Source organism: Marmota marmota, unplaced genomic scaffold, assembly GCF_001458135.2.
Source record: "Marmota marmota marmota unplaced genomic scaffold, marMar, whole genome shotgun sequence".
In the NCBI taxonomy this organism is placed as follows: Eukaryota; Metazoa; Chordata; class Mammalia; order Rodentia; family Sciuridae; genus Marmota; species Marmota marmota.
In genome coordinates, this window is record NW_025999924.1 from 8,803,581 (window position 1) to 8,829,605 (window position 26,025).

At 33.8% G+C, this 26,025-nt stretch overlaps 1 protein-coding gene across 1 annotated transcript in view; it reads right to left on the reverse strand.

Moving 5' to 3' along the window:
• The window catches only part of Ndufs4 (NADH:ubiquinone oxidoreductase subunit S4), a 106,699-nt gene extending 83,336 nt beyond the window's left edge, over positions 1 to 23,363 (reverse strand). The window contains exon 1 of the mRNA XM_015497311.2: positions 23,211 to 23,363. Coding sequence (XP_015352797.1) covers positions 23,211 to 23,308 — 98 coding nt within the window. The 5' untranslated portion in view covers positions 23,309 to 23,363. The remainder of the gene's footprint in view (positions 1 to 23,210) is intronic.
• Positions 23,364 to 26,025: the final 2,662 nt, after the last annotated feature.

Here is a 26,025-nt window from a genome sequence, read left to right on the forward strand (position 1 = left end):
GGGGGGTTCTTTAAACAGTAAATAAGATTGCAGAAAGTATGCTGAAATTCTAAGACATGACAACAGTGAACAGACTAACAACATTATATCATAACAACATCAGAGAAAAAGCTAGTGGTAGATGCTGCTTGCTCTACAATTCAAAGACAATGTGTCCGTCCATCAGCAAATATGACACTCTTGGACAAATATTTCTCGAGGCTGATGATCACATGATTAAGAATAATAACAATGTATTTAGAAGAAAAATCATAAACATTTATAATTTTTTCTAATAGCGTTAGATCCATGTTAAAATTTCAGATCTGCCACTTAACAGCAACATGATCTTGAACAAATTATTTCACAACACTAAGCTTCAATTTTCTCATCTGCACAAGAAAGTATAATAATGCCTCACAGAGTTACTGGTAGAATTAAATAACATGTTAAGTAATTGGTATGCAGTGCCTAGTGTAGAAACAAATGTTCATTTCTTCTCCTTTAGCAACAAGCAGAACCAATTCACTTAGTGACAAGAGTAGACAGAATACTACAAAAAGATGATCAAGCACATCTCTTCCAGACTTTGCCTGAACAAATGTAAATAGCTGACATTTTTCCATACCATCAACTGCAAAGTACTACCAAATCCACCTCTCTGTTTCTGTCTCCATTCTTTCTCACCTGGACTAATAGAACAATCATTTAACTGGCCTCCCCGCCTCCAGTCCTCTCAAAAATATCTTCCAACCAGTCATGCCACTCTTTACTTAAAAGTTTCCATTTTTACCTAGAAAATAGAAGCATTTGGGGATGGAGTACCATGACAAGTATACTTGTCATGAGAAGTACACTGCAAATGGCTTAGGTAAAAGAGAATATATGCATATATGCATCTTACTCATTCATATCCACATATATGCAAAATAAGCAAAAGGATAGCAAAATATTAATAAATGTGAAATTTAAGTGGTATGTTTGTGGATTCATTGTATTCAAATTTTTTGCATGTGTGGAAACTTAAAATTGAAATAAAAATCATAATTAATATACCTCATCTTTTGGAAAAATGCAGAATAAGAAGAACGGATTTTCTTGAGTATACATAAACAAATTCCACCAATTAGAAACTAATAACAATGATTTGGAAGGTGATGGGTGGAGACAGCAGTAATAAATAAACAGGTAGAAGAAGAGATGAGAGGGAATTACACAAAATTTATTTTATGCATATGCATATATATACATATATATATGTGGAAAAGGAGGGGGAGGGGGAGAAGGAAAGATCTCTTTGCCATCGACTATTCAAAATAGTATACTGAAAAGCAGTTGGGTGCGGTGGCATGCCTGAAATCCCAGCAGCTTGAAGGCTGAGATAGGAGGGTCTTGAGTTCAAAGCCAGTCTCAGTAATGGAGAGGTGCTAAGCAACTCAGTGAGACCCTGTCTTTTTTTTTTTATGTTTATTTTTTAGTTGTAATTGGACACAATATCTTTTATTTATGTATTTATGTATTTATTTATTTATTTATGGTGGTGAGGATTGAACCCAGGACCCCACATGTGCTAGGCGAGCACTCTACCGCTGAGCCTCAACCCCAGCGAGACCCTATCTTAAATAAAAAAACAAAAATAGAGCTGGGATGTGGCTCAGTAGTTGAGTGCCCCTGAGTTCAATCCCCAGTACTCCCCTCTACAATATTATACTGAAAAGCAATGGTAACTGTATTTCTACATATGACATATGGTTACTGTGAGGATTAAATGAGACAATGTATATAATAAAGTCTTAGCAAATACTTGGCACATGGTCAATAAATGTTTGCTAGTCCAGCTGTAAACACAAGGAAAAAAAACCTTCAATATTAATAATACTACCTAATGTATACAAGTTAATTTAAAGTACACCCTAAGGATAGTTATTTACACTTTCCAGAAGAGGATATTCAGGGACATGTACTTTATATACCATTATTAAAATTTACATTAGGGACTGGGATTATGGCTCAGCAGTAGAGCGCTCGCCTAGCACAGGTGGGACCCGGGTTCGATCCTCAGCACCACATAAAAATAAAAGATGTTTTGTCCACCGAAAACTAAAAATAAATATTATAAAAATTTTCTCTCTCTCTCTTTTTAAAAAAATTACATTAAATATGGGGTTTTTGTAGTTAGCATAAATCAAGGTTTAAATGATTTTTCCTTGATGAAATGAGTGGTATTTAAAATACATATTGTTGGCTAGAAAAACTATATGAGCACCACTGAACAAGGTTTCACAATGTAATGAGCTCAGCACACTAACACTAACAATGCTAAAAGCTCAATCTAGGCCTAGGCTCTTCTACATTGTGAAAGACATTTTTCTATGATCTGACCAGTCCTGCCATCAAACTACTATGGTTATTTAGCTTTACTGAATCAAGATTCTCATCATAGTCCCTGAGAGCCTTCTTCATCAATGACATGCTGTTTGACTTGACTATATGGATGACCACTCATATCATCAGAATGTTATTGTCCTATACTACCTTTAGTACTGTCTACCTTTTGTCAACCAAAGTATCACCTCATAGAGCTACTGTGAAGATTAAATGAGATATAAATGTTAAACACTTAGCACAGTTCCTGACATAATCCAAGCAAAATTATTAGCAACAATCATTATTATTAAGTTTGAGAAACTAAAGTTGTTAAACTAACAACTGAATTCCATTTAGAAGCTTTAAAAGTTTTTATTAGCTTAATCTTAAAATCAATGACAACTTTAAGGCATGGATTCAGCTAAAATAGATTCAGATTGAAAAAATAAATAATTCATTTTCCTAAACAACTATAATATTTTCTATCTAAGGCCTATTCTAAAGCAATCATTGTTTTGAAATCAAATACATACCAAGGAAAGATTTAATAACAAATTACTTTATCTATCAGTGAGTTATTAATAAAAGAAAAACTGAAAATATTCTGTACTACTAGGCAAAGCAGTGTCATTTGAAAAAAAAATAATTCATGTTTGTAAACTTGATAGACCTATGAATTTGTTTAAACTTAAAAAAGAAAATCCCAGTAGAATTTTAAAACAAAATTACAAAATATGGTCATCTATCACCTCAGAAATGAAAGAGAATGAAATATATATGAATACCAGTACTAAAAGCTACCTAAAAATAAATTATGACACACAGATACAAACACATATAAAACTTCATAGTAGTTAGCTGAATGAAGAATAACCTGCTTGTTATTAAATTTGGTTTTATAGGCCTTCCTACCATTTAGGAAAAATTTACCAACCATTTTAAGATTCATCCAAATCCAGTCAATTAAACTGTGACCAGAGTAATTTAAACTCCCACTGTCTTCTCTTAGTAAATTACCCAACTAGAAGTCTAAACCAATGACTTTTTAATAAGAACTACTGTCAGAATTGTATATGCAATTTGATTTTAATCACAAAACCAACATAATAAAAAATAAGCATAAAAACCAGTACTTTTTCCATGGACTATTCATACTAACATTTCTTCATTTAAAAAAATACTTACCTGGCCTGGGGATGTGGCTCATAGGTAGAGCACTTGCCTAGCATGCACCAAGTCTTGGGTTCCAGCCCCAGTATGAAAAAAAGAAAAAATAAAGAGGAAAAAAATTCACCAAAAGAAGCTATTTTAAAACTTTAAAATAGTTTTTGTTATATTAGTAAACACTGAAGCAATAAAATACATGGGGTTTAGTTAGGGGGATAGCTCTGTAGTAGAAACCATGCTAGCATGCTTGAGGTCCTGGATTCAATTTCCAGCACTGAAAATGAAAACAAAAGAAAATGACCAAAGAAAGAAAAAAATATAAAATACTCTGAAGAGGAATTGTAAAAATTGGGCAAGAGTTAAAACTGATTAGCTATATAACAGTGCACAGTGCATCTACCTTTTTTAAAAACTCAGTTGAACTTTGTAGACAATATATACTTAAAAATATATACCAAAATTTTAATTGCTATTCTCAACTCATCAAATATCTACTGAAACATCTACTATATAGATCTTATGCACAATTCTAGCTAGACCCAAAAGCTAGCTTTCAAGATTTTATAGTTTACTAGAAGTTAGACATTTAAACATAATTTCAATGTAATTGATTTGAATGCCAATTACAAATGATTATTCAAATTATTCAAATGATAAAGGTATATATGAGGTATTTTTTCTATGCAGAGAGGAAAAAACTATGTATTTGAGAGTAATGTGGTGTAATTATGTAGGATTGTCAGAAAAAAATTCCTTAGGAAACCATACTGAAGCCTATTTGCCTGTCCTGTCCAGATACTTTTGCTTTCACTGAGTATCCAATGCCCCAAGATTAGGAAAGATTTTTAAAATGTTTAGCAATAGTACCGGGGAATGAAACTGATCAAACTATGTCATGTGCATGTATGAATATGGTACATTGAAACCTATTATTCTGTATCATTATTATGTGCCACTTTAAAAATGTTTAGCATCACATTACTGTGAATCATTCACATATTTAGCACTTGTTATGGTTTGGATGTGAGGTGTACCCTAAAAGCTCATATGTTAGACAATGCAAGAAGGTTTGGAAGAGAAATGATTGGGGATAGCCTTAACCTAATCAGTGAATTAATCCTTGATGGTATTAAATGGTAACTGGAGGCAGGTGGGGTGTATCTGGAGGAAGTGGTTCACTGGGGGTGTAGCTTTGGGGTATATATTTGTATCTGGCAAGTGGAGACCTCTCTCTCTACTTCTAGATCATTATGTTGGCCACTTCCCCCTGCCATACTCTTCCACCATGATGTCCTGCTTTACCTCAAGCCCCAAGGAATGGAGCCTGCTGTCTATGAATTGAGACCTCTGAAACCATGAGCCCCCAAATAAACTTTTCCTCCCCTAAAACTGTTCTGGTCAGATCTTTAAATCACTGCAGCGAAAAAGCTGACTAAAAGAGCACTTATTATGAATAGTACAGTTTTGTCAATCAGATCGATGATTTATTTTTAAATTTAAGCATACTATCATATAACCAGTATTTTAATTTTGGTTGAAAAGACATGAATTCATGTTCCCAAATATTTCTACCAATACTTATTTTTGTCTCTTTCTAATTCCCTTCCAATAATTAAATAAAATGGTAAAATGTAACAAACCTATAATATTCAAATATGCCTTAAACCATAGGAGATTGTTTTTGAATTACTTTTATTTCTAACATAAATACAAATGAATAAATTTAACTGAATAAAATCATGTGGTTGTTCAACAACAGAATCTTTTCAACCTCCAAAGCCAAGAGACTTTATTTTGCATTCTGAGTAGTCCACCATTCCAAAATCTACAGCATAATAGCTGTACCATTATTCATTACAGAAAATAATAATAATAATACTTTATATTGGCAATTCATTAGATTTGAAATAGATTTCCATTCTTTTATGGAAAACTTTTAATATTCTAAGAACCCAAATCGCACAAAAATCTATCTTACAGAATTCCACTTGCACCTTTTAGTAAACATTGTTTTAAGTTAATGTTTATGATGCTATTATTCAATAGTATGGAAGAAGCAAGAAGCATCAGAAAACTACAAAAGCTATCATTTTGCAGTAATCTGTGACATTTATTGTTCAGGATGGTTATATTTAAAACCCAAAGTTATTTCATAAGAAAAAGAATCCCTAAAATGTTATTATCGGGCTTATAGGGATGATGCTGTGGAACATATGTAATCTCTACACTATTCCACCATCAAATGAGTCCACAAATGTATACTAAAAATCTATTATATAATAAGCATTGTGTAATGCTGTGAAAACACACTGGTAAAGAAGAAAACAGTTCCTGATTTCAAAGATCTTAGTCTAGAGGGAAACAAAAACAAGTAAATAAGGAATCACAATGAAGTATAGGAAATACAGGTTGAGCATCCCTAATCTAATAATCCAAAATAGAAAATGCTCCAACATCCAAAACTTAATGAGCACCAACATAATACTATAAGTGGAAAATTCCATAGTACCAAACTTTTTTCATGCACACATTATTAAAGACATTACACAGAAATACCCTCAAGCTATGTGTACAAGGTATATATGAAGCAAATGAAATTCACATTTAGACTGGAATCCCACCCCCAAGAGATCTTATTATGCATATACATATATTCAGAAATTTAAAGAACTACAAAATCCAAAACTATTCTGGTCCCAAGCATTTCAGGTAAAAGACACTCAATTTGTACTAGAAAGAGGTACAAGGTAACAACAGGAACTCTAAACCCACACCAAATTAGTACTTAATCTAACTCTGTAAATTCAAATAATGTTCCTCAAAGAATGTTTAAACTGTTAGCTAATGAATGAATAGGACTTAAAAGGGCAAAGGGTGTTAGGGGTGGAAGGCAGGGGCACAGCAGGCCCAGAGACAAAGGAAGAAGAAACAGTCTAGTAAAACAGAATCTTAATTACAGGGAGAGAAAAAGCATTCAGGAATTGCAAGTAGTTCAGAAACACTACAACATAGACTTAATGTATAGCTGAAGATCAGTCGAGGAAGAAACTATTGAAAATATGAATGCCTAGGAATGAACAGAAGATGTGAGCAGTGAACATGAAGTACTCAGTGACATTCTAAGAAGTTTGGACTTCACCCTGTATGCAATATGAAGTACAAATTAACACTGATCAAATGGAGACTGGTCAAGAAGCAGGATGATAGTAGCTACAACTGCAGCAAAGATGGAAACTGAATAAGAAAATGAGTACTAGGATTTAATAACTAATTGATATGAGGCCCAAGAGAGGAAGGATAAGAACAAAGCATAGGTTTCTAGCTTAGACAGCTGACTGGGTACTGATGACAGTAACTAAGAAGGGAAAAATGATCATCAAATTGTTTGAGATATGCTGAGATGGAAGCATATGCCTGTGAAAGTCCAAAGTAGATTAGATCAAAGTGTCTAGAATTCAGAAAAAAGGTACAGAATCACATCTTAAGCAGAGAGTAATTTTAAAGTGTTAGAAACACTTAGATTGACTTAGATTGGCAAAAATAGCAACTAATAAAAATAACCCCAGAAAATTATTTAGGAATAATCCCCCAATGGAGACCCACAACCATCTCTCTTAAGACAGACAGTTCCACAAATTACTCTTCCTCTAGTTGAGTACTAAATGACTGTCAAGTAGAAAAAAATGTAATGATCAACTTCTGGTTGCCATGTATGTGTATTAATTTTCTTGAGTTAAAAAGTACATATGAGGGCTGGCTCAGCGTAGCACATGTGAGGCACTGAGTTCGATCCTCAGAACCACATAAAAACAAATAAATAAAATAAAGGTTAGAAGAGAAAAAATGCTTAAAAAAAACAAGTACATATGATAAAAATGAAGTATACACGTTTAGGATTTAAATAGATGGTAAATTGAAATCATGGTAGATAATGAGATACAAGGACAATATATGAGTTCCCTATAGCTGCTGTAACAAATTACCATAAAGTTGGTGGATTAAAACAACATAAATTTACTTTCATACAGTTCTGGAAGAAGTCAAAAATTAATTTCCCAGGCCTAATATCAATGTACAAGCAGAGGTGGTTACTTCTGGAGGTTACAGGGCAGAAGTAGTTCCTTTCTCTTCCAGCTTTTAGAAACTGCTTGCATTTCTTGGTATGTGATCCCATCATTTCCAATCTCTGCTCAGACTACACTGCCTTCTCCTCTGACTCCTGTGTTCTTTTTGTAAGGACCATTGTGATACCACAAGTTCCACCAGGATAACACTCCATCTCAACATCTTAAACTTAATCATAACTGCAAAGACTCATTTGCCATATGGTAACTTTCATAGGACCTAAGATTTAGGATATGGACATATTTGAGGAACCATTTTTCAACTTTAAAATGTACAAAGAAAAAGGGTACTGGTAATTCACCAGAATTTATTTTGCTATTATGCTTCCTAACATATTTGTTAAATATACTCATGTGTATGTGAAATATTACACAATTTAAACATTTAGAAATTTGTTAAAAGTGTAAACAGCTATAAATCAAACTCTAAGAGACACTGACAGTTCAACGATTGATCAAAAGATAACAGTTTTCAAAGGGAACTGAGAAAGAGCAAAGTCAAAACAGAAGGAAAAGGAAGAATCTTTCAAGAATGAGAAAGTCATCTGTTTGGATTGCAAAAGTTATGTAAGATAAAGACTGAGAAAACTCTATATTCAACCTAGCAACAGGGTCACTGCTGACCTTGATGAAAGCTATTTCAGTGGAATGGTGAGTGCCAAAGAAAAATTGCTTTGGGTCGAGGAATACATGGGAGGTCATAATCTGAAAAAGTCAGGTGTAGAAAATTCTTTGATACACATGTGAACAAAACACTATGAATAAATAAAGACAAAATTCAGGATGTTCTGACAACCTAGGAAGAGAAATTTACAAAAGGAAAAGAAATGAAGAGAAAGGAGAAAGGAAATAAAAAAGAAAGAAAATATAGGAAATAAAAAAGAAAGAATAATGATGATGGTGTTCAGCACCACACTATGTACTTTATATACTTTGCAAAATAGCAATTTTATCTCTATTTTACAGAAATGGAAATAGGAACAAAGCACATAAATAAAAATTATCAGAGGTGAGACTCAAGTGCAGGTAGAGCTAATCACAGAACAAGCTCTCCTAATGACTAGGATAAATGGATGTAATAAAGTAGTTCAAGATGAAAAGGCTAAGAATATAGCCCAACAATATGGCTAATACCAACGTGTAATAGAAAAGCTCTAGAAAGCAGTATTTCCCAAAACTTGGATCAAGGACTTGTTAATAAATTATTAAGGGAGCTGGCCATATCAATAGTTTGAACTCAAAAGCCAAAAGATTCAATTTAGGACCAAAATTAAAACCTGAGGCCTAACAAGGGGCCACTTGTAAGAAATAACTACGATGGACTCATCAAAACAATAATGTTGTGAATGTCAACCAAGGGATAAGGAAACTAAATTTGTGAAATAACCTCAGATGAATGTTATATTCATTCCAGTGCTAATCATGCATTAAAATAGTATGCTGAGACATTAATAAGATGGAAGACAAGACTACCACCACAGTTATCAGGGAGAGATAGCAGAAAGGGAAGAACAAGAGCTTAAAAGGCAGCTGTTGAAGAAAATGAAAATATGTGCTTACCCAGGAAATGAGATCTTCTAGGCCACTAGACTATCTATCATATTCTCAAATTTAAGAGGAAACTATAGATTGATCTTTCTTTGCTGGAATGTTATACTGTACACAGTTCCTGGTCAATCCTGGCACATAACAGTTGTCTCACTAGGTTCAAACACTGTTTACCCTGAAAGCAAATATGCCAAAAATACACATACTAATAAAGTCTATAGAAATTCAGGCTTTTAAAACTAGAAACAAATTTGTTGAATGAGTGAATAAACTCCAGAAAAGTTTCAGAGTTCATCAGAAAGGAGGTCAACCTATACAATATTGTACAAACTATATTCATTCCCTAAAGACATTGCTATATAAAATATTCCTGTTCTTCATTTTTGAAGGCAAAGGGAAGCTTTCATTACATCCGACTTCCAAGGTTCCTGTGATCTATATGCATATGATACAAAGAATAAGTAGAATTACAAACACTGAGTATAATAGTAAAACCTGAGTCTGCAAATCAAGTTTTTCCCTAACACCTATTTACACATCTTTCCTCTCTCCCTCTCTTCTTTTCTTGCTTTCTCTCTTTATTTATTTTTGATGAGGTTAAATATTGAACTCAGAGCTTCATACATACCAGACAAGAGCTACAACTTCAGTCCCTCTCCAGGATTTTTAAATTTGGTATCAGAAAAATGAGATTTTTTTCAGTCCTTCTCTGGTAATAAAGCTATAAAATATAAACCTGAAAAAAAACTACCATCAGTTATGACTCCTGCAATATATGGAAAAAGTAATCTGTAGTAGTAATGTGACTCAGAGAAAGATAAAGATATATTATAAAAAGACAGCCTGGTAGCTTTCTTGCTCTTTTCTCTGAGACAGTTAGCTGTACCCTTATCCTTTCCATGGCTTGGTGATATAGAGCAATTCCCTCTTCCCGCCTAAAACAGTCATCTGAGTTTCTAGCCTTCTGACATGTTAAAGTAAAAAAAGATCTAACACAAGAGCTAGCATAAACAATATAATTCTAATTTTATGTATGTGTATAATATACATATTTGTGTATGTATTCTATTTATTAATTTCAATCACCAAAACTTCCACTGGTTATTCAAAATTCTGACCTTCACATTCTCTCAAAAAAGTTAACAATTATTGTTTGATGGTCTAAATTAATGACCCAACGTAATTTTCTGCCTCTAAACCACTTACAGACTTCCGTCTTTTATTAAAATGCCATCATTTTCAACCAAGAGCACATGTATTTTGAAACTCTTTCTGTGCTGCATTTCTAAGATACTGATATATGAATTCTTCCATGTCTTCTGAGTTGAGAATCAACTGGTTCAGAATCTGACCATATAAGAATTTTTTTGTCATTTTAATCCTTCAAATCTACTCAGATATGCTAGAATGCAAGAAATATTCCAAATTAGCTTTAAAAATAATTCATTCTAGGATGGTAAGTGTAATTAGCACACTTCACTTTGTCTTTCCCACTGAATGCAATAATAAATCTGGACAGGATACTTGCAGCAGAAATTTGGAGCCTCTGAAAAGTAAAAAGCAGGCAGACAAGGCAAGATCACCAGAAATCACTGATCTAACAGTTTACCTTATTTTTTGCCTCAAAGGTCCCCTGCCGGAATTTAACTGGAAACCAGAACTGCTCTTAGAAGAAGCCCTCTGCCACAAGCAGCAAGAAAGGGAATTTATGCTGAGAGACTATGGAAAATGCCTATTTATTTTCTCTCTTCCTTTTATTATTACACACCATGGACCAGCCTTAAGCAATACTGTGACCACATGCAGTGGCAACAATGGAAATCTGCAAGAGCCAAAACTCTACAGGAGGATTTTTAGAACCACACTGGAGCTGTGGTTCTAAGAAGGTGGGGTCAGCATCCATTGCTCTTTTGGATTCCCCCCCCCGTCCTCTAGTTCCTTAGCTTCTGCTTTTGATAGAACAATGTTATAGATGAAGGTAAGGAAAGCCACAAGTTTTGTGATAGATACCGCAAAGGGAAAGCCCAAGGAACTGGATTCTCAGAGAATAATGAAATTAAACTAGAAATCAATAAAAGAAAGAAAGAAAGAAAAATCTCTAAATACCTGGAAATTAAGCAAAACGCTTCATTTAGATTATTTAAATCCATGGATCAAAAATCAAGCCTTGGGGAAAATAAAATATTCTGAACCAAATGAAGATAAAATGTAGCTTATCAAAATTTGTGAAATGAAGTTAAAGCAATACAAAAGAAAACAAGATGAGGAAACACTTCCTAGCTTATGTTATGAGTCCAGCATCACTCTGATACCAAATTTAAACAATGATAGTACAAAGAGAGAAAACTAAAAATCAGTACTCTTCATAAACATAACGTATAAAAATCCTCAACAAATTCTTAGCAAATCAAATATGGCATTATACAAAAATAAAACAACACAATTAAGTGGGGTTTATTCTGAGAATGAAAGGCTAATCCAATTTGAAAATCAAATAGATGTAATCCATCATATTTAACAGTTTAAAGAAAGAGACCCACCAAAACGTACCAATTGATATATAAAAGGCATCAGGCAAAAAAAAAAAAAAAAAAAAAAAATGCGACATCCATTCAAGAAAAAAAACTGTTAGCAAACCAGAATCAAAAGGGAACCTTTTCAATCTAGCAAATGGAATATCTATTTAAAAAAAAAAAAAAAGAAAAGAAAGAAAGAAAGAAACTTTACCTAACATTGTACTTATTGGTGAAAAACTGAAAGTTTCCCTAAGAATATCTAACTTAACAGCCTCTTAGAAATAAAGAACCTAGAGATTAGAAAGGAAGAAATAAATTGTTTCATTCCAAAATGCATGGTTATCTACTTAGAAAATCACAAAGAATCTATTTTTTAAAATTACAGAACAAGTGAATTTTGCAAAGTTTCAGGATATAAAAATCAACACAAAATTAATCCTACTTCTACATACAGCAAATATACAATCAGAAAATGAAACTTAAAAAACACTGCTATGGGCTGGAGTTGTGGCTCAATGGTAGAGTGTTCGCCTAGTACGTGTGAGGCACTGGGTTTGATCCTAAGCACTATGTAAAACTAAAATAAAGGTATTGCATCCACCTACAAATATATATATATAAATAAAAGTGCCATTTTATCACAGGTTCCCAAATTGCAATACTTAAGCATAAATCTAAAGAAATATATATAGGATACGCATATTCAAGTCACAAAACATTCATGAAAGAAATCAACAAATAAAAGACATGCCATGTTTCTGAATTAGAAGACAACATGGAAAAAAATGTCAACTCCCCCAAACTGAATTAAAGCAGTACTAATCAATATTCCAGCAGGATTTTTCAAAAAGACAAATTGATTATAAAATTTAGATGGAAAGAAACTAGAATAGCTTTAAAAAAATAAGAAAAAGTAATATTAGAAGAACCGTAACTACTCAACTACAAAAAACATATAAAGCTATAGTAATAAAAACTGTGTGATACTGACAAAGGGATTTAGGCAAATAGATCAAAAACTATTTTTAAAAAAATAGGAATAATTAGATAGTCTGGGAGTGTGGCTCAGTAATAGGGCACTTGCCTAACTAGTGTGAGGCTCTAGGTTCCATCCCCAGCATCACCCCCAAAAAAAAGAAAGAAAGAAAAGAAAATGTAAAAGGAAAAAGAAGACTTCAATAAGTAGTACTGGAACTGTGTACATCTATATACACAAAATATTAACCTTGACTTAAACATTGCATTTTATACAAAAGTTCATACGAAATGGATCAAAGATCTAAATGCAAAACATAAAACTTCAAAATTTCAAGAAGTAAATATTTTTTAAAATCTTCATGGCCTATGGTTAGGCAAAAAGCCCTTAAATACAATAAAAGCACACTTCATTAAAAAAAAAAAACTGATAAACTGGACTTAATCAAATTTAAGAACTTTTACTTTGTGAAAGATATTGTTAAGAGAATGAAAAGCTACATATTATTAAAAAAATGTTTATGAACTACATACCTGACATAACTATACCCCAAAATATGCTACTTCGGCATACTGTAGAAGCAGGAAGCACTCTCTCATCTTCTTCCCCTACCCTTCTTCCTTAAAGCAGGTTATAAAATCTAGGAAGGGATTTCACAATCTTCCCTGCAACACATCATTAAGACTCTCATGTGAGTGGTGCTCTCTCTATGCCTACAGGAAAGGCACACCCTTTATTCTGACGTGTCAAAGAATGAACAAATATGGCTTGCAAAGTTTCTCCTACTACCCTTAGATCACATTCTTTTCCCTATGGCATCTCTCCTGACTATTCACTCTTGATCAAAACTAAGAATAAAAAACATAGGTTCAACTGTTACTTTAGGTCTTTGTTTCCTTAAGAAATCTCCTGTATCAAGTAAGACTTACATTAAATAAAGTTGTATGCTGTTCTGTTTATCTGTGTTTTATTAAAGGGGAACTCATCCATGAGTCCCTAGGATGAGTCATCCTAGTCAACAAGGATGAGAAAAATAACTTTTTTTTCCTGCCTTAAGTGACAAAAAAAAAAATTTTATCCAGAATATTTAAGAACTGTCAAAGCTAAGGAATAAGAAAATAAAGAGCCCGATTAAAATATGGGCAAAACACATAAACAGATACTTCACAAGTTCAACATGGGGAAATGCATATTAAAACCATAATGAGCCAGGCAAAGTGGTGTGTACCTTAGGGAGGCTGAGGCAGGAAGATTTTGAGTTCTAAGCCAGCCTGAGCAACTTAGCAAAACCTTGTCCCCAACACTAAAACAATGACAACAGCAATGACAAAAAACCACAATGAATTAGCCATCACAGAAATGCAAATCAAAGACATGATATCACTTTATTCTCAATAAGATGGCTATAATTTTTTTTAAAAAAGATAATACGAATCTGAAAGGCTATGAAGACACCAAACCCCCCATTCACTGCTGGTAAGAATATAAAATGGGGGCTGGGATTGTGGCTCAGAGGTAGCACGCTCGCCTAGCATGCATGAGGCACTGGGTTCGATCCTCAGCACCACATAAATATAAAATAAAGACATTGTGTCCACCTATAACTAAAAAATAATTTAAAAAAAAAAAGAATGTAAAATGCTGTAGCCACTAAAGAAAACAATTTGCATTTTATCCAAAAGGCTAAACATAGTTATCAGATTATTCTGCAATTCCATTCCTAGGCATACGACCCATAAAATTGAAACATGTCCACAAAGAAGCTGGTACACAAATGTTCATAAAACATTATTTGTAATAGCTACAAGGTGGAAAAAACCCTAGTGCCCATCAGTTTATCAGACAAATTAAATGTGGTACATCCATACAACAGATGATTCATCAACATAAAGGAATCAAATACTGATACAATCTATAATTTGAGTAAACCCTGAAAATATTATGCTAAGTGAAAGAAGCCTGACACAAATACCATATACTCTACAATTCCATTTATATGATAGGTCCAGAACAGGCATATTTATAGAGACAAACAGTAGATTAGTATTTACTTAGGGCTGGAGGAAGGGAGAAACAGGGAGTGACTGCTGATATATATAGGGTTTCTTTTTGGAATGATGAAAATGTTCTAAAATTGACTGTGGTTATGGTTGTTCAATTGTGTCAATATACTAAAAATGATCAATTAGATACTTTGATGAGTAAATTTTATGATATGTGAATTATAGGTTGATAAAGTTGTTACAAAATAAAAACTCAATGAATATCATTACTCACCTATTAGATTGGCTTTGCCAAAAATATCAATGTTAATTAAGATGCAAAACAACTAAAACTTTCATACACTGGAGGTAGAAAGCAAAATGGGACAACCACTCTTGCAAAATGGTTTGACAGTTTCTTATAAAGTTCTACATACACTTATTAAACTCTGATCCAGGAATCTCCTCCCCTGGTATTTGTTTACTCTTAAGAGAAATGAAATCATGTTCACATAAAGCCTGGTAAACAAATGTTTATAATAGTTCTATTCATAATTGCCAAAAAACAGAAATAATCTAGATGTCTTTCAATAGGTGAATGGATAAATAAAATGATACATCCTCATAATGGACTATACTTAGCAGTAAAAAGGAATGAACTATTGATATATACAACTTGGATGAATCTCAAAGACATTGTGATGACTAAAAGAAGCTAATCTCAAAAGGTTGTGCACTGATTAATTTTATTTATATTACAGTTAGAAAATTATTAATCTATAAAGATAAATGTGGCCAGGGATTACAGAAATCAGGGAGGGATAACATGAGGGAGTAGGGTAATGAAGTCTTTTGGTATTCTGTACTGATTATGGTGGTTATTACAGAACTCTCTACACCAGTTAAAATTCTAAGAACAGAATGGATGTGGGGGGGCAGATTCTAAGAACTATATGCCACAAGAAAAAGGTAAAATTTCTTTCATGATAATCTTTAAAATAAAATGATTAAAAATTTAACCTAGTGTCAATTTTCTTCAATTCAAACTTAGCTGAACTATAATCTGATAATCTCATTTAATTAAAATATAGAATACAATTCAAAGAAAGACAATGACAAAATGGAAAACATCCCTAGGGAGTACCAAATGGCAGTAAAGCATCAGGAAATACGGTCACTAATAGAGTAAGAGATCTGAAGATGCTAAGTCTAGAACATAGACCTGGAGGGAGAATGAGTGAAAACCAAGTCTTCAATAATGTGAGGGGTTGAAAAGTTCACAAGGGGTTAAACCTGTTCTGTATAGTTTTAAAGAGAAATCAAGGAATCTAAAAATATTGAGCATTTTCTAGAGCTCCCAGAAATTCACCATACTTCCTCAACAGCTAGATAATCAAGAAGAAGAAAAGTTCTCAAGACCCTTGCATTAACAAAAGGATTGGGTTGGATGAACCTAGAATTTTCTTTCAAGTCAAATATTATAGGAATCTACGAACTATAACTTGTAAAGTTAACATATGATAGAAGGCACTGACCATACACAAAGGTATTCCTTCCCGTCAAAACATCACTTCTTATCACACAACATTGTTAACAAAGCATTTTAAGTTCCACATTTTTAAAAAGTTGAATAAATACAAGAAATGAACAAAAGCTATGAGATGTATTTTACTTCTCCAAATCTCATTTATAATAAGAATAGTAAAATTACTACTATCTAATTAAGGTTAATGAAATAGAAACAAAGCTTATATGTTTCATGCAAATTTCTATAAGTATACTGAAAAAATTTCTTGAAAAAAGAAGTACTTTTTTCATTCAGAGTGGTAGTCCTCAAAAGAACTGTAGTACTCAAAACATCTGTATTCACTTTAAATCTCATCAAGACAGACTGACATTTTTAGGAGAACCATATGGCTTTCTTAACAGTCATCTAGAACAGGATCTTTTGTCTAGTAAGTCCTATTCAAGGACCCCTACTTATGTATGAAGCAGCTGAATAAAGGAAAGAATATATTTCTAAACCCTAGAAAACACAAAGAAATAAACTCTTCATCTAGTTTTGTTAAGGATATAGCAAAACATTATAAAAGCAGTCAGATCTTTACACTCAAAGGTGGTGCTCCCCAACATTTGAAACAATTCTAAAAAAAAAAAAAAAAAAAATCACTGAAACAAGAGAACCCTAGAGAAGCAAGAAACTTTCTTAACTACAGTCAGCCAAAGACCACCTCCCCCACAACAAAACAAAACAAAAACATTTCCATTTTAAAGGATAAAACACTTTCTTCTTAAAATGTTGAAGGGCAGAGTTCAACAGCTGCTCTATATTAAACCCGAGCCTTCCAAAAGGAAGAACAAGAGTCTCTAGAGAGGAGTAATATGGTCGGCTTTCTCCAAAACTATCAAACTACCTTCTCTCCCTTTTAACAACCTCCTCCCAAAGCCTTTGTATTGCACATGGGTGAAAAGCATAAAACTTAATTTAGATTAAGAAAATATTCATCAATAAAAGCAATTTTCTTTCTGGAGATTTCCCCTATCTCTCTCCCAAAGAAAACTATTTCTGAATGAAAACTTACCAAAAAAAAAAAAAAGTTTTCAGCCAGCTTCCCATCAGAACATCAGAATCACCACACAGTTAAGCCTCAACCTAAACATACTGGACCAAAATATTGGGGCCACGGCATCTGAATTTTGTATACATAAAACTAGTAATTTTGATGCACAGCAAACATCTAAAAATCACTGAACTGAAAAATGATCTCAGAAAAAAAAATTAAGTCCACTGACTCTAGACAAGAAGAAAAGATTACATTTGAGCAACTAATTATTAAGAACCCAAGGTTGTATTTAACTATCAAAACAACAGATAAAAAGAACTGAACTTTAAATAGCACTTCTAAGTTGTTCTCCTATCAGTATGTAAAGGAGGCAAGACTTAAAATAGTTTACTAAAATATTCAAATATTTTAATGATAGTCACTATAAAAAAAGTGGCCACTGCTTAATTCAGTTACAATAAAGTTCTACCAGAATCTTTTAAATTTTTTTTAGTTATACATGGGCACAACATCTTTATTTTGTTTATTTATTTTTATGCGGTGCTGAGGATGGAACCCAGTGCCTCATATATGTGAGGCAAGCACTGAGCCACAACCCCAGCCCATCTACCAGAATCTTTGGACTGTGCAAACAAAACAAAGTTATTAGAACTCAAATATTAACTGTATAATCCATCAGCCTTAAAGAGTTTTAAGATTTTAATCACAATAAAGTTCAGCCATTATCAGAGCTTAATTAAGCCTTAATTAAGAGCTTAATTAAGATTTAGTTGCTTAATATTCAAGCATATGATAAATGAAAAGAGGTGGTGAAACAGCTAAAGGAAAACAGGCTGGCAAGAAAGAATACAAAGGGCTGGGATTGTAACTCAGTGATAGAGCACTTGTTTGGCAAGTGTGAGGCACTGAGTTTGACTCTCAGCACTACATATAATAAAGGTCCATCAACAACTAAAAAAAATTTTAAAAAGAATACAAAAACATTATTAAAAAATACTATTAAAAAGCTGACATAAGAACTCAAGTATCATAATACACACTTGATAAGGTTTTGAAGGTAGCAGAATATAATAACTGTTTTCCTAATTATCACTGCAGTAAGGAAAACATAAAAAGTTATGTTCAGCATACCTCATTTAAATGTATTTAAATACATACAAAATTATGTATTTTGTTTAAGAGGGTAAAAAAAGTATAATGAAGTCACCTATAAGAAGTCACTCACAAAATAATTACAAAATTGAGGGAAAAAATCCATAGTTTAAAAATATTAACCCCTTTCATTGTATAAAAGGAACAAGAATAACATAAGAATATCAGATAGTTTTGCAAATAAAGAACACAACTTGCTGAAAGGCAGAAGATACTGAGGTTTTAATGTACAATTATCAGATACAATATTCCTAACTGCAAAAGTCAAAATATTCATTTAGATAAATAGGGCTGCGGATATAGCTCAGTTGGTAAGAGTGCTTGCCTCCCATGTACAACTAAATCAGAATATTTTCCAAGCAATATAAACTTTAGTAGTTTCACTTTTGTACCCTCATCTGAAAAAAAATGAGAACACTGAGTTCACAGGGTTACTGTGGGAAATACATGAGATAATGACACACTAGCTGATATTCAGGAAGTTAGAAATAAATGCTAGCTGCTGTTATTCATTGGAGCACAAAATAAATACATAAAAATGATACTCAGATTGGGAATATAGTTCAGTAGTAGACTGCTTGCCTGGAAAGGGTTCAATCCGCAGGACTGTACCCACCCGCAAAACATTAACTTTTACCAAGGGATATGATACATTTTAGAAGTTTTTCCGTTTGACATTGTTTGTATTTGGTACATATGTATTCTACCTGAATTCTTCATTTACCTCATCCCCAAACTGACCTCTTCCAGCAGGTATTACACAGGAATCAAATTATTCCATCTTTCTCCACTAAGCCCCTCATATAATTAAAAAGTTATATATAAAGATGAAGTTAGTTACCCTAATTACATGAGGCTGTCATAATCCAATAAATACCCTTTCCCAAATAAATCTATTTCTGCCTCTTGCTTTTTAAACTGAATAAAAAGAGGGGTCAAGATGCTTGTCAAAGTGTATGAGTACAAAATCTATAAATAACACAATTTCAATCCAGAAATTAATAGAATTCAAGGTGAAAATCCTAAATTCAAGCCACTACAAATAATTAGAAAAGAATAAATATTTATTGTAGGTATTTTTAAATTCACATTTATGTATGTTACTACTTACCTGGCTTTCACTGATGAGGCTATTATCAGAAACACTGCCTATGGCTTCCTGCTTTTCCTCACACTCTCTCATTTCCAAATATGTATTTCTTCATCTATGTGATAAGAATTTACTTGCTGTGTGCAAGCCATTAAACTAGATGCAGTATAGTATACAAAAAAAAGGATTTGTTGCAGCCTTCAAAAGGTTTGTGATTTCACTACTGATATCCTTATTTCATATGCTAAAACATGGTCATTTGCAAATGTTTGTGGGTCCATGTTTAAAAAAAAAAAAAAGTATAGGTTGTTATGCTGAAGAAATCAACAAATCAAACATCTTTGTGGCTTACAACAAAGCTTTATTTCTCATTCTATTTACATTTTATACAATCTACAAAAACCAGTTTCTGCTTTGCTCCATGTTGTTTTTCTGGTCTAAAGGAGCAGACTCCATCTAGCCCATGATTATCTCACAGCAAAGAGAAAAGGTACATGGCAGAATAGGACAGCTCTTTGGGCTTCAGTTTGGCATGGCACATCATTTCCACTCACATTTCACTGGCCAAAGCAAATCGCCTGGCTGAGGACTAGGGACATAACAATCTATCACAATACCTATCAAAAGTACTAAAGAAGAGAAAAATATTTAGCCTATTCAAAACAATAATAAAATTAGTATTTATTTAGGGAAGGTTTACTATGTGCCAGACACTATTCTAATATTTATATGTATTGAACTATTCAATTTTCCTAAGAAGAAATCAACAAACATGTATGCTATTGATGAAAATGGATCAACCAAGTTTGGGAATTTGTAATGAGGAAAAATATTTCAAAAATATTTCAAGCTCTCAAACATTGTCTGATACGTTAACAAAGACAGCAAAAGTAGCTAGCTGCACCTGAGGGATAGGAATCTGTTTATCCATTTTATCTGAAGTAGAAACCAACCTATTGGTTTTAAATGTTCCAAAAGTTTCTCAAATTTTGGCTGAGCCTGTTTCACCGAAAGATGAAATATACATAGAACTGTTATTAATCTTAGGACCCCTTGCTCATCAGTGGTCCTTGCAGACTCAATTGCATACTGGGAAATAAAGCAACAGATAAAACTATAGATTGGAGCACAAAATAAACTTTACAAAGAGGTCTCAATCACTTAGTCCCCACTATAGTCATTAATTAACAACCACTGAGGATCTACCACCCTAAGAACTATGTTTGAGGTAAACACAGATCAAGTTTAAATTGAGAAGTTGATATAGGACTAGGTGAGATAAATATATATATGAAAACATCAAAATGAATAAATAAATAACACCACATCAAATAACCTAAGTCCCAAGTATTGCTATTTTGAAAGAATGCAAATTTATCTGGTGACACATTGCTATCCTAAATAGTTAAATTTACCCTGGAAAATTCCTTAGGAAAGTAAGGATAAATGTAGATGATTTATTAAGTTTTCTCTCACCTCAGGCTCAATCCAGGGAAATGGACACTCTATGGCACAAGCTCAGTAGATCAGCTGAAATCACTGGCTCTATTTAAATAACCTTTTCTCTAGCTTGTGTGTATATGTTGTTGGATTTTGTTTAGCTTTTTGATTTTTACTGATATACTGTAAGTAAATTCAAATGTTAATGTAGCAGCTTACTACTTCCTTGATAGTTCTTTTCCTCTATTCCCAACTCCCCTCCTTCCTATATGCCTTCTGATTCCACTCTCATATTTTACTCAAAATATCTGAAATGTCATTTGCAAATTTTTAAGCATTACAATAAAATTTGATGCATTATTTCCCCATTAGTTGGTTCTTTTTTCACTCAACCTTTTCAGATTCTCATTACTCTCAAAGCATAATAGTAAAAGAGAGCTTCAAAATAACATTTAAGGGAAAGGAACCACAAATTTCCCTCAAAGTAAGATGAACATCATTGGCTCTCTGGGGAAAAAACAACAACAAAATGTATAAAACGTAAATAAATGTATTAATTTGTATTTAAAAACTATTTACCTTGGCTTAAGTTTTTTAAGATGTGAATCAAAAGTCATCTTGAATGATTTAAAATTTTATTTTCAAATCTCTCATAACAGTTGCAAGCAAAAAAAAAACTCTTAAATTTGGATTTGTAGTCATAATTATCATCAATTCCCAAAATCTAATATCTTAGATTTAGAGATTTATCTATAAACCCAAAAAAATGGCTGTGCCCTAAACTTAGATATATTGACAAGTTTTTATTAACCTACAGCAATGATCCCTTCAAACTTGATTTCAGTTCTAGGGCTACCATGAGTACATTATTATTTATGAAAGTACAATTAATCCCCAAAATGTCCAAGGAGGAAGAACTAAACAGGATTACCGCTATACTAGCCTTAAGTTATTCAGTAGAGTATTTTACTTTAGAGAACTACTTTCAAGTTCCCCAAATGTAGAACACTAAATTAAAAATTAATTTTTACCTTTCCCCAGTTTGAGAACCTTACTTTTTTAGCTATTCTACATTATGTATTGCTCCACAATTGCCTTCAAGTCTTTTCAGAAGCCACTAAACTTATCTAGTAAACCCTCTTCTTTTCCACATAACAGTATTTAAAAGCCTAATAAGTCACCTCCAAAAGTTCCAATTAACTCGTTTAACTCTGCATTACCGCATTCCCTTTATGTTTGTTTAGCGTTACATTAATAGCATTGAAACGCGTTTTCTATTCAATCTTTAACCACTCACATTCCTCCTCCCACCCCAATCCTACCCCTGTCCAATCTTTCCAACTTTGGTCTAAGCATTTAGTGTAGTCTCCACAGCATGCAGTAGACATTTAATATAAGCCCGTAGGTTGTATTTATAATAGGCTGTGTAAAAAGCGACAAAACATTAAGACTTTGCTGATGAAAATGCTAACCTGTGTATGTAACGTGTGTAGGCTGTTAATACTGAAATGAATTCAGAAAAATTCAGAGAAATATGGAAGTGAAGGATTAAGTAAGGCAGTAAAAAAAATAAAACCACCATCACAATGTATTGCTTCAAAGCAATACAATAAAACAATTGCTAAATTATTGTGATGCTTTAGTAAAACTATGGATGGGAACAATTCCGGGACTACCATCAGTCTAAAAAATTACCTTCCCTGGCTCGGGATGTAGCTCAGCGGAACAGCTCGCACCTGGCAAGCGAGGCCACGGGCTCCTCCCCAACACCGTAAAAAATAAGAACTAAGAAATGTCTTCCAAAATTACTAGCAATGACATTTTTAATAACACTAAATTCCTAAGAAAAAAGTTTTCCTGCCATGCAGACTAATTAAACAATCTTTCTGTTCGGAAGCCCAATAAACACCACTTACACCAAAGACCGAAGTGGTGAGCAAACAGGTGACAAATGGAAGGGCCGCGAAAGTGGGGAGAGAAACCAAGGAGACTCCTGTCCTTCTCTGAGGGCAAAGGTTCCGCTCAGAGTTCCCGAGACAACCACTCCCCAGAGACCCTCTACCTCGGCCACGGACCAAAAGTTTCCAGGAAACCAGAGGTCCGGCTCCCCCTATCCGCATTCACACCCCCACTCGCCAGGCCAGCGCCGGCGAACGCAGCTAGTCCTAAGTCCGCCGCCCTCTCCCGAAGAGAGGGTCAGCGGAGGACGCTTTCCCGAGGCCTCCTCCGGGACCCGGCCAGCAAGGACTCCTCAACTGTGGAGGAACCTGAGAATCTTGAAGGAGAAGCCTGACAATTCTGTTACCTGGTTGGAACCCTGGAAACGGAAATAGCAGCTGTAGCCGCTGCTCTTCTCCCCAACAACGCCTGCTTCAGCGCCACTGACATTAAGACCGCCGCCATCTTGCTGCAGGCAAATGGCAGGATGGGAGGACGGATCCCCGCAAGGGTCTAACTTCCTTGGTTCTCAAGCCAGTACAACCGCAACGTAACGGATTCGTGTGGTGTCTGCTTTCCTTCCAATACTGGGGTTTAGAAAAGAGTTAAAAGGTTTGGTTGAAAGAGATAAGAAGGAAAATGGATGAAAGAAAAATGAAGAAGTGCATTGAGTGTAAATATTGCCCCATAAAAAAAAAAAATAATCCTTATTAGTTGGTAGGACTTATTATTTAAAATGATAATGGAAAGTCCAGAAGAAAATAATTGAAAATTTAAACGCCTGCAACTCATAATTTTTCAAAGAACTCAAAATATCAAGGGCTGAGCCCATTGGGAGAGCCAGAGAGCTCGTTGAGTCCTTGAGAAACAAAAGTAGCACTTTCCCAAAGTGTGCAAGCCCCCAGGACAGGACTGTATTCAGTTTGAATTTCTGTAGTTATAATGATCATATTTTCCACAAACAATCTGGCCTCAGGAAGGATTTTTCTTCAACATGTGGACTCATTTGAAACCCAATGGAACCTAATAATTTTTAAAATTTTAATGTATGTTTTGATTCAAATTATTAAACAGGTATGAAGTATAATGTGGTGTTTTGTCATAGGTATATCTTGCATATGGAGCACTATATTTGATATTACTATTTCCTCAGTAAATCCTGAACGTGTGATCATAATTCATAAACATCAAAGATATTATTATTTTAGTGCTGGGAATTTAACCCAGGGCCTTGTTTATGCTAAGCACAAGTACACTCCTAGTCCCCCAAATATTATTAATAATATTTATTTAATTAAATTTAATTTATTAAATATTAATGCTCAGTGCAATAAAACAAAAACTATCTTCCAAAACAAGTGTTGGATATGTGTTTGTATTGTGGACTACTGACTTTTAAGAACAATGATTAGCTGTAAAAATTATAGAAATGGAAACTAGAAGTTGCCAGTGGTTAGGACAAGAAAGGAGTAGCCCTAGGGTGACCTTTGTTGTGATGGAGTAGTACTGGATTTTTATTGTGATGAGACAAATTGACATGTTAGAGAATAACATAGGACTATACAAACACTTTACATCAATATCAGTTTCCTCGCTTTGATATTGTACTACTACATTTTGAGACTGTGTGATTCTATTTATATAACTATAAGTAGATTTATGCAATTTGTGACCTTTTGGGATTGGCTTCTTTCAGCATAATACCCTTGAGATCCATCCAAGTTTTTGCATGTATCTATAGTTCATTTACTATTTTTTATTGCTGTGTAGTATTCCATGGTATGGATAATTTAACCATTCACCTACTGCAGAACATTTTGATTGTTCTCTGTTTAGGGCAATACAAATACCTGCTTTGAGCAATCATGTACTGGCTTTTGTGTTTTCATTTCTATGAGATAAATGTCCCAAAATGCAATTGCTAGGTCATGTGGAACATGTGTGTTTAGATTTTTTTTTTAAGAAGCTACCAAACTGGACTGGAGGTATACATCACGTCTGGGGGGTGTACAGCTTAGTGTTAGAGTGTTTGCCTAGCATGCGTGAGGCCCTGGGTTTGATCCCGAGCACCACAAAATTACAACAAAACTACTTGTCTAGGGCTGGGGTTGTGGCTTAGTGGTAGAGCACTTGCCTCTCACTTGTGAGACCCTGAGTTCATCCCCAGCACCACATAAAAATAAACAAAGATAACCATCTCCTTCCACCATCCTTGTTATTCCCCTTCCCCTTTCCTCCCACCCACTATTCCCTATCTAGAGGTAATCTTCCTCCCATGCTCTCCCTCCTTACCCCACTTTGAGTCACCCCCCCTTATATCAGAGAAAACATTCGGCATTTGTTTTTTGGGGATTGGGTAACTTCACTTAGTGTAATCTTCTCTAATGCCATCCATTTCCCTGCAAGTGCCATGATCTTATTCTTTCTTATTGCTGAGTAATATTCCATTGTGTATAAATGCCACATTTTTTTTTTATCCATTCATCCACTGAAGGACATCTAGGTTGGCTCCACAGTTTAGCTATTGTGAATTGTGCTGCTATAAACATTGATGTGGCTGTGTCCCTGTAGTATGCTGTTTTTAGGTCCTTTGAGTATAGTATGAGAAGAGGAATAGCTGGGTCAAATGGTGGTTCCATTCCCAGCTTTCCAAGGAATCTCCATACTGCTTTCCAAATTGGCTGCACCAATTTGCAGTCCTACCAGCAGTGTATGAGTGTACCTTTTCCCCACATCCTCGCCAACACTTGTCGTTTGTCTTCATAATAGCTGTCATTCTTACTGGAGTGAGATGGTATCTTAGAGTAGTTTTGATTTGCATTTCTCTGATTGCTAGAGATGATGAGCATTTTTTTGTATATTTGTGGTATAAAGCTATATTAAGAATTGTAATGCAAAAAAATCAATAAGAGAGCTCATGTATAACGGCATAATTTGGAATGAACATACTTTATATACAGAGTTATGAAAAATTGTTCTGTGAATGGATAATAATGAATGTAATGCAATCCACTATTGTCATGTATGAAAGAAATTTAAAAAATAAACAAAGATCTTGTGTCCATCTACAACTAAAAAAACTTAATAAAAAATTACTTGTCTATTTTCCAGAGTATCATATTATTTTATATTCCCACCAGCTAATTATAAAAATTCAGTTTTTCCATATACTCACCAGCATT